At 44.2% G+C, this 9,867-nt stretch overlaps 1 protein-coding gene across 27 annotated transcripts in view; it reads left to right on the top strand.

Moving 5' to 3' along the window:
- The window catches only part of macf1a (microtubule actin crosslinking factor 1a), a 229,375-nt gene that overhangs the window by 197,345 nt on the left and 22,163 nt on the right, over positions 1–9,867 (top strand). For 23 of the 27 annotated variants that reach the window (XM_040020873.1, XM_040020888.1, XM_040020887.1 and 20 more), the window contains 10 exons: positions 1,330–1,491; positions 2,478–2,648; positions 3,775–3,941; positions 5,157–5,316; positions 5,745–6,071; positions 7,127–7,211; positions 7,793–8,019; positions 8,942–9,148; positions 9,238–9,465; positions 9,584–9,802. In XM_040020873.1, the coding sequence (XP_039876807.1) occupies positions 1,330–1,491; positions 2,478–2,648; positions 3,775–3,941; positions 5,157–5,316; positions 5,745–6,071; positions 7,127–7,211; positions 7,793–8,019; positions 8,942–9,148; positions 9,238–9,465; positions 9,584–9,802 (1,953 nt within the window). The remainder of the gene's footprint in view (positions 1–1,329; positions 1,492–2,477; positions 2,649–3,774; positions 3,942–5,156; positions 5,317–5,744; positions 6,072–7,126; positions 7,212–7,792; positions 8,020–8,941; positions 9,149–9,237; positions 9,466–9,583; positions 9,803–9,867) is intronic. The other 4 variants (XM_040020885.1, XM_040020881.1, XM_040020872.1 and 1 more) reach the window with 1 other exon arrangement.

Raw genomic sequence — 9,867 nt, 5'->3', positions numbered from 1 at the left:
GATTTCATCCCAGAGGCAGCCAAGAAGATTTCCTTTGTGGTGGTTTGCAGCGTTCCCACTGGTCAGAAAGTTGGTGGAATACTGTGAAATTTTCGACCTTGTCTTGCGGATTTGGCAAATTGTTGGATATAACAGGATGGTTTACTGGAATTTAGCAGAATGTCATTCTTTTTGTCCTGACATTTTATTGCATTAGGTCGTGGTTTGGGGCTATTTTTCTTCACAGTAAGGCTGCAGCGAAAAATGTTTACCCCTCTAGAAAAACAGCATTAATAAACCAAACAGGAACAAGAATTTATAGGTCTGGGAAGAGCTCCAGATTCTGAAATGTGGAAATTATAGTCAAGTCACACAGGTTTGTCATGTGATGTTTTTGTGGGGCCTTTGAAAGAAATGTAGGATATGAAAAACGCCCATCACAGTTACCACGGGACGAGTAATAATATTAGATTGTCAATATACGGTTTCAAAAATCTAATATATTTTATTTTTCCCGAGTTCGAGATAAATAACTTGCAGATTAATACCGCTCGGTTTACTACTGACACCTTAGCTGCTGGAGAGCTTTGCAGTTTTCCATCGGTGAGCCAAACGGGACCCGTCACCGCTGCAGAATGTGTTTGCTTACAGCCGTGACACAGTTTTACTCTGAGAGAGGGAGACTGACTTATTGGCTATCGCTCAGGCTTTTTCGGCCTGGGAAGTCAAGTCTGGTTGTCTTTAGCGTCGGATGGCTGCTTCTATTGTCATCACAAGATGGCTCCAGCCCTCCACTGTGACGTGCATGCGTGATTAATGTGGCCAGACAGGCAAAGTTGTGTGTGTATGTTTTATAAACGTGTGTTGGTGTAGGTCTGCCTGCCTGTTTGTGTGTGGATTTGGGGGTGTGAGCGAGTGAGGGCTGTGTGCACCCATACGGTACAGTTTGTGTGTGTGTTGTCAACTCAGCCTTTTCCAGCCATCCTGTTACTCGTCTAAACCTCTAATCCTCGTAATCCCCCCCTCACCCCTCCTTTTTTTTCTCCTCCTCCCTCCACCCTCGTTTTTCCAGTTCCCTTCCTGTCTCCCACTCCTCTCTATCCAGTATATCCACTTCTATATGTAGGCACATAAAGTGGGACGGTTCACTTCCAATTGTTGTCGTGCAGATTGAGTATGTGGTGTATTTTTGGCTGCAGTCTGCTGCTGAACTGTGTGTTTAAATAAACAGTTGAAACCCTTTCCTTCCTTCTGCATTTTTTCTTTTCTTTTTTTAATAATTCATGGATGGAGTAAGTCAGTCAAACAGTCAGTGACAAGCCCCTTTCTTTCTCTTCCTTCTCCTCTCAGGCTGTGGAGAGGGAGCAGGTAGACAGCATTCAGCCAAAGCTGCAGCACGTCAACGCAGTGGGTCAGGGTCTCATCCTGAGCGCCGCCAAACACACCGACACCCAGGCGCTGGAGCACGACCTGGAGACCACCAACCTCCAATGGAACTCACTCAACAAGCGGGTACGGCTCTAGAAAAGATCCAGTGATGGTCTAAACCATCAGGATCAGGCAGGGAAAACAGATAATAGGCCAAAATCAGCAGCGTAATCACTGTAATACTCAGCCTTGGAGATGGTTTAAAGGTAAAACCAAATACTTAAAGCTCACTGGTGCATCTGTACTGGTCTCGACTCCTGTGTGTGTTTCATTATCTCAGCAAAGATGTTTAATTTTCACTGTCTTCTGCATCACATCAAAGACTAAGAAAATTAAGAGTTATAACGTTGTCCTTTTTTAAAATCACATTTTGAGTTCAGCCTTTTACTGTAGCTGCAGTGGCAGCTTGTTGTTGTACTTCTCTATATATATTTACCCGTATATGTAAAAGGTGGATGTAGACAGTCACAGGTTTTCTTTTGATTTCTTAAGTTTAGCATTTTCATCAGCGCTGTTTGGGGGTTTTTTTTGGAGCCAGGTGTTATCATAGTTTGCTGAGAGGGTGAAGTGAATGAAGCTTTGTTAGAAAGCTGCCTCCACATTCTGTGCAAACTGGTGACAAAGATGTTAAAAGAATTTCTCACTTCATGCACTGTGTGTTTCTATAAATAACCACACAGCAGTGAAAACTGTTTTTAGAGTGAATTTGATTCAAAATGCTCCAAAAGGCACCAAGAAACAAACGTGCAGTCCAGTTCATGGCTCCAGATATCTGAGTTGAAGGGTACCAGCTAGCAGTTTACTCAGAATCCACCTGACAAGTGGACGAGTCTGTATTAAGCAAACTCGTCATAAGCCTCACTATTCTTTAAATCTGTTAGTTTAGTGCCAAGCTGTTAGCATGACTATTTCTTCTCTTTAATTCTGCATTTTTACATGAAAGTCTTTAGGGATTGACTTCCTTTGGAGCTTATTGGCTCTTTCTTTATCCCAAAATATAACCTCTTGACTCTATGAAACCTACGAATCACTTTTGTTTCCCTATTCACAATCATCTCTGCTGTCCTCAGGTGGCAGAGCGGATCGCCCAACTGCAGGAGGCCCTGCTGCATTGTGGGAAATTCCAGGATGCTCTGGAGCCGTTGCTCAGCTGGCTGAGCGACACAGAGGAGCTGGTAGCGAATCAGAAGCCTCCATCGGCCGAGTACCGCGTGGTCAAGGCCCAGATCCAAGAGCAAAAGGTACGAGAGGGATGAGAGAGGAGGGGCAAACGTGAAGAACAGTTTCAGTGTAAAGTAAAGCAGCACAACACGCAGCAGCATCAGTGAGTCGCTTTAGGTCATAAGTGAGGCTTTCATTCCGCGTCTGCTCTGATTTTAAATTTCACAGATTTAAAGCAGCATTATTTATGCTATTCAGATGTCCTCAGTGTCCTTCATCCTCAAACAACCTCAAAAAGTTATTTGAATGACGAGCGCATGCACACAAACACATGCACACTCGGTCAATGGTCCGTCTGACTGGCATCCAAACGGCCCCAGCTGACCGTCTGCCAGCGAGACTGGCATAAAAACACACACACACACACATATGTGCACACATGGTGGAGTTGTATTGTTTTCAGAGACACAGTCAGACTCCTTCCCTTGTTTATCCTACATACATTTCCTGTGTTTGTGCACATATGGGGCCGTAGTCTCAGCCAGCGATCAATCACATGTGTTTACCTCCGTGACGGAGAGTCACGTCACCTGCAGGGGGGGTGCGTTCTGAAGCCGAGCTGTCAGCAGAGGTTCAAAGCAGGGAGAGTGGGGCTGATATCTAAGCAGGAAGGAAGTAACAATGAGAGACGTCGTTTCTTAATGTGCAAACAGTCCGATCAAAGGTGACAACAGCCTTTGTTAATGTTTAACAGTTTAGATGGAAAAGATATCGGCCAACCTGCACTATCAGACAAATCGATTTTATTAAAAAAGGAGACTTTCTCTGATTCCCTTCACTCCTTTCACGCCTCAGACACATTAGCACAGACTTGCATGCTTTGTTGAGGCATATTTTCTGATTTTAGTCACGCCGCCCTTTGACAAACATCGACGGATTAGCTTTCACGTTCTGATTTGAAAATGAGAGCGTGTTGACAGAAATGTAATTACTATCAAATTTAATTAGGTAGTGTTATTGAGCAGATAAACCGATGACTTCTAATGCGTAAGCTCAAAAGCCAACTTCATTATTGTGTTCAGTTTTTGTTTTAATCAGGTGTTACTTAACTTTATGATCCATTTCCAGACTCCACTGCTGTTGAAATGCGGTCTGTTATTTCGTTCATACTCCAAACTTCACTAAGTGTGTGTTCCTGTCCTTCAGCTCCTCCAGAGATTGTTAGATGACCGCAGACCGACAGTGGACATGATCCAGGCTGAAGGAGAGAGGATTGCAGCCACAGCAGACTCTCAGGACCGAGAGAAGATCCAGACCCAGCTGCAGAGTCTAGCAGAGAGATGGTCTGACCTGCTGGACAAGGCCAGCGGCAGGTAAAGCCCCTCACAGCTAAGGTGGCCCAAAATGGGATTTACAGTCTTTGCTGGTGACAGAAAGACGCTCTCATGCGGTCTTCTGAAAAGCCAGATCTGCGTATCCTGATTTGGGTGACGATGCGCTTAAATCCAGCGCTGATTTGCTGAACAGAAAAGTATGCAAGAAGCACAAACACTGGCAGCAGTTTTCATTCGTTTTAATGCTCGTTTTCAAGAGTTGTCCACATATCTTCAACACGGTGCTCTGATTAGTCCACATAAAAACATGCAGATGTGGGTCTGCTTTGCTTTGCACCTACAAAATACCTGAGAGCTACTGTACCAGGTTCTGTGAGAAGAACCCAGGTCCAAGCTCTGATGGTGTTTTCTGTTTTTAGTCCCCTTCAGCGTCGTCAGTGCTAAAGTCTAAATCTTTATCCTTTTTTAAAGAAAAACGCAGCAGAGATGATTTATGAGTTAAGATGTTCCTTGCTGCGTGTAACGTTGTGACTTAAGTCTACCTCAACATCATGTTATCTCTGTGTGGCTCCATCGAACGCCTCTGTCTCTGAAGAAATGTTGGGATCATAACTTTTGGTTTCTGTGGTGTAATTTTAGAGGTTCTTTTGTTCACCAGGGAAATGATGCACATAAATACACAACACACAAAGCACAGCTAAGAGGTTTGATACCTCTGATGTGTCTGCTCGTGAAAAGTAGAGGAGTCATAATGTATAATGTTACTACACATTCATGCCCGGCTGCAAGCTGTAGCAGATGATAGAAGAATCTCTGACATGTCTCTGGAGTTTATTACAGCGTCTTTCCTGAACACACGTACACACACACACACACACACACACACACACACACACACACACACACACACACACAGTGTTGCTTTCTGTACAAACACGCGATAAGCTTTTCTTGGCAATGACTCTCACTTATCTGCGCACAAAAGTCGTGTTTTCTTACCACTTTGCAAATCCTCCCTCTGCCTCAGTCAAGCTACAGTAATCTGTTTTATCTTTTCATGAAATACTTTTAAGCTGAATTATTTATGAGAAACATTTAATAAACAAAGATATAACCACTTTATGACAAACATCCAAGACCCAATCTGTCAGTGACACAAAAAACAAACTGTGAAAGCAATAGAGACCCCTCTCCTCCTGCCACTCCTCCTCTTCATCATGGAGTTTTCTCACCTCCTCCCCTCTCGTCTCTCAGACAAAGGCAGTTGGAGGAGCTGCAGGTTTTGGCTCTTCAGTTCCACGAAGCCCTCGAGCCACTCGGGGAATGGCTGAGCACCACGGAGAGACGCCTAAGCTCTGCTGAGCCTATGGGAACCCAGACAGCAAAGATCACCCAGCAGATCGTCAAACACAAGGTACCGTTTACCCCCAGAGACCCGATTAGGGTAAGACGCTGACTTGCATTTAGATTTTATAGATTTTCATTCCCCGTGTGTCGAGGGAAAAGACGACGCATCCATCCGGACGAGCAGAGTCGGCGATCTTCATTGATGAAAATCATCCTAGAACCACAAAGCACTAATTTACAATCAAAACATGACCTCCTACGAGTTTCCTTTTTTTGGTTTTTATTTCAGTGGTGTCAAGTTTTTTCTCTTTAAGTCATTCAGTCATCCATTGATGTTTGTCGGTTATGATTTTATCATCTGCATGCTCATATTTTAAGTTTTTATCCATGTTCTTTGTGTTTTTCTTTTCTTTGTTCACTTCCCTTCACTTCAAAAACACTCTCTCTCTCTCGCACACACACACACACGCACACACGCACACCTTCACTTCCCAGGCGCTCCAAGATGACGTGTCTTCCCGGGAAGCCGAGGTTGACCACCTCGAGTCGCTGAGCCAATCGCTGAGCCCGCTCAGCTGCGCGGCTGATCGCGATTGGTTAAGCGAGCGTGTGGGATCGGTGAGGTCTGGTCACTCAGAGCTTGCTGATTGGTGCTCCAGGCGGGCGGGCCTGCTGGAGCAGGCACTGGCCAACGCTCAGCTGTTTGGGGAGGACGAGGTAGAGGTGCTGAACTGGCTGGCGGAGGTGGCTCAGAGACTGGCTCAGGTCTCTGTACAGAGCTATCGGCCCCAGGTGCTGGCCGAGCAGCACAAACACACTCTGGTACGACTTGATGAACACACGCTGAGTGTCACTAGAAGCGCTTCATCTCCTTAAAACTCAAGAACTTAGTAACTCTGTCTCTGAGAGAGCTGCACAAATATAAGATCCCTTCAGTAAGATAACAGTTTGTGTCATGGGCGTTAAACACTTTCAGTTACACATTTTCCAAAATCACAACAATTTATACTATAAAAAAATATGAATATTTAAAGTGGACCTATTATGTTTATGCTTCAGGCTCCACATGTTTATTATTGGACTCTGCCAGAGTAGCTTTGTGTAATTGACAGTTTAAAATAATCTTTATTTATCCCGTACTGAGCCCTGGTGTAGCCCCTCAGTTCATCCGCTATAAAAGACCTCATATCCACTCCTCTCCCTTTAAGCCACGTTGCATCTTACTCGCTGCCCCTCACAAACAAAAGGTTTCAAGCAGGCGGGTCGGGTGAATAGTAGTGTTCACATGTGACGATGTTAAGGACAGTCTCACTCTGTGACTGTCTGAAATGGAGCGTTTAGAGCTTAAGTGGGTCAGACCAGTGCAGCTGCCCTTCTATCAGTGTCAAAACGTTTAATTAAACATTTAATTATTTTAATTTCATTTCATGTTTATCCATTATTTACCTACTTTGGTGTAGTGTCAATGAGGAAAAGCTGCAAAACCTATGACAATAAAGTTAAAAGTTTAAAATTGATTAACTACTTCATGTTTTCCAGTTTTTGAGCCGATTCTGGCCCCTGAGCCTCATGTTTGACACCCCTGGTTTAGAGTTTGAAGGACTACATTGACCTCTTAGGTCATTTATAATATGAGCGTCCATCACTGTAACAGTACATATATGACAGATCCTAACCATAATAGGTCTCCTTTAAGGACCGAGAAGCCTGAACCAGAGCTAAACCCATTTAAATCAAGTGTAATAAACATTATAAACAGAGTTTCAGTGAGTATAATAAAACTTGGATGCTGTTTTATTTCTTACATTTTTCCAGTAAGTCTTTGGCTGCAAAAATAAAACAGTTCGTGTTCATTTTCACTCCTTTTATTCCCTCAGGCTCTGAATGAAGAGATCTTGAGCAGGAAGAAAACCGTGGACCAGGCCATCAAGAACGGACAAGCTCTACTCAAACAGACCACAGGTGATCGCTCACGTCTTTGTGAATCTTCTCAGGAGTTTCTTCCTTTTTCGGCTTGTACTTAAAAGTGTTGGTCTGGTGTCGGGTTGTGCATTAAATCTGCCAAAGGATAAAGAAACTCTTAAATCAGTGTTTTTGGATGCAGAAAGTCCAGGCTTGGGGAGAGACTCTCATCCAAACCACATATTTTTTGATCAGCAGTGAACCAGACTGTAACATCTGGTTTTTGTTTATCTTGGTATATCTTGATATTAGCCATGCTGACTGCTTCCCCTTTAGTGAGTTGATTGTTGGTCTACCCATGACTGCATTTTGTGTTTTTATTGTCATATTTAGGCCGTTAGACAAATGTTGTGGCCATAAAAGGAGCGCCAAGCTGTCAAACTGAGGATCCTGTGAGATTTTACAGAATATATCGATATATTTTTTTTCAGATTGAACAAGTTTGTGTGTCTCACTAAAGATTCTGCAGAGATAATATGCTCGGCTGGAATGAAGGAGATCATATTTTTATACACTCTGCACATGGTTTGTTGACATATCCTGGTTGAACCCAGTTACCTGACCTCTGCGTCGTCCTGCAGGTGAGGAGGTCCTCCTGATCCAGGAGAAGCTCGACGGCATCAAGTCTCGCTACGCCGAGATGACGGCCGGCAGCAGTAAAGCCCTCCGTACCCTGGAGCAGGCCCTGCAGCTGTCCACGCGATTCGCCAGCGCCCACGACGACCTCAACCAGTGGCTGGACGGTGTGGAGACGGAGCTTAACACTGTTGAGCCCGACGCCTCACCCGCCTACCAGGAGAGACAAAAGGTGGGAGGAGTCGGGTGTAGTTACGATTCTTATTCTTTTAAAAACAGACTTTCAGATTTAAACGGCAGCATTCTTCTTTTTGTGTTAATTGTGTTTTTATGGATGTTGTAAACTGTTTCCATTTAGCCAAAATAACATAAAAATAATCGTGTGCAAACATGAAGACCGCAGAAGGGATTAAAGGCAGCTTAACTGGATTTCTTAAGTTAAATATTTAGACACGATGATCTAATGTTTGTGCTCCAGTTTTTCACACGAGAATCACAGGTTCCTCGTGTATTTGTTCCTCTGCCAATAAGCGAGTGGGTCAAAAATTTGTGTTTGGAGTATCGCTGTAACACTGCATGCATCAGTTGCAGGCATTCTTATGTGCACACTGATTTTCAGTTTCTCCAGAATCTGCTTTAAAACAGGCTACGATGAAGCATCGTCATCTTTTTTTACTACACGATCAGCTTTTGTGCTTTTTAGTAACCAGTGCGCTGCTCAGTCAACCACATTTTACAGCTTTTAAAGATCATTTTTTAACATTTTCATAATAAAGAAATTGTACAAAATGTCTGAAAAGCTCATTTAACTCCCGTCTATAATGACATTTTCAGCCTTTCCAATCTCAACCTACCCACAGCTGAGTTACCATAGAAACATTGATTTCTGGGAGCTCCATAACAGTTTGTAAAAGCTATTGAAAGGATTATTGCCATTTAATTTGTTCCAGTTTTTTCACTCTTTGGTGACATTTTCGGTGTTCTCATTTTGACTCAAGCAGCAGAAAAAAACAGATGATACACTCGATGCCATTTAGACAAGTTTATTTCAGCTTTACGTTGATGCATGTGGTCATATTAAAGAATTGATATAGGAAATATTTCTGCTTTTTGGCAGATTGTGCTCTATAAAACTAAAAGTTTCACTGTTGCAGGAGTTGAAGAAAGTGTCAGCAGAGAAGCGTCTGGTGTTGGATACAGTGAACGAGGTGGGCAGCGCTCTGCTGGATTTAGTGCCTTGGCGAGCCCGGGAAGGCCTGGACCGCCTCGTCGCAGACGCCAACCAGCGCTACCGACAGTCTGATGAAACCATCACTCAGCGGGTTCAACTGGTACAAGCTGCCATCCAGAGGTCGCAGCAGGTACTGCAAGTAGTTTAATAAGTCTAAATTTTCATTCTATTTTTTACTTTGATTGGTTAAAATGGCTGAACGCTAACTCCTCCCTTCAGTATGAAGAGGCCGTGGATGCAGAGCTGGCCTGGGTTGGGGAGACGGAGCGCAAACTGGCATCTCTGGGGCCGCTGAGTCTGGAGCCTGACGTGACCGTGGCCCAACTGCAAGTGCAGAGGGCGTTCAACATTGACATCATCCGACACAAAGACACAGTAGATCAGCTCCTCAGCACCAGAGACGACATCTTAGAAGCATGCAGTGATGCTCAGAAGGATGCACTCATGGTAAGATGCTCACAGACACAGTTCTGGGCGTACTGAGTGAACGGGAAGGAAAGTGAGAACCTTCAAGAAGTGCAACAGAAATAATCTCTTATATCTGAATCGTCATCCTCTTCCTCAGCTCAAGACGGGCTCTTTGAGCGCTCGTTATGATGCAGTGAGTCAGAGCCACAGCGAGCGGTTCTCAGCTCTGGAGCAGGCCCAGGTTCTTGTGGCTCGGTTCTGGGAAACCTACGAGGAACTGGAGCCGTGGCTGGGTGAAACTGAGACCCTCATCGCCCAGCTTCCACCACCAGCTATTGACACAGATGCTCTCCGGCTGCAGCAGGACCAGATGAGAGTAAGCGAAGACCTTGAATATCATAACCTGGTTGTGCTTTTCTGATTAAAATAAATGCTCACTAT

The sequence above is a fragment of the Simochromis diagramma genome, unplaced genomic scaffold (assembly GCF_900408965.1).
Source record: "Simochromis diagramma unplaced genomic scaffold, fSimDia1.1 OVJJ01000753.1, whole genome shotgun sequence".
Classification (NCBI taxonomy): domain Eukaryota; kingdom Metazoa; phylum Chordata; class Actinopteri; order Cichliformes; family Cichlidae; genus Simochromis; species Simochromis diagramma.
This window is presented reverse-complemented; position numbering and strand designations above follow the sequence as displayed.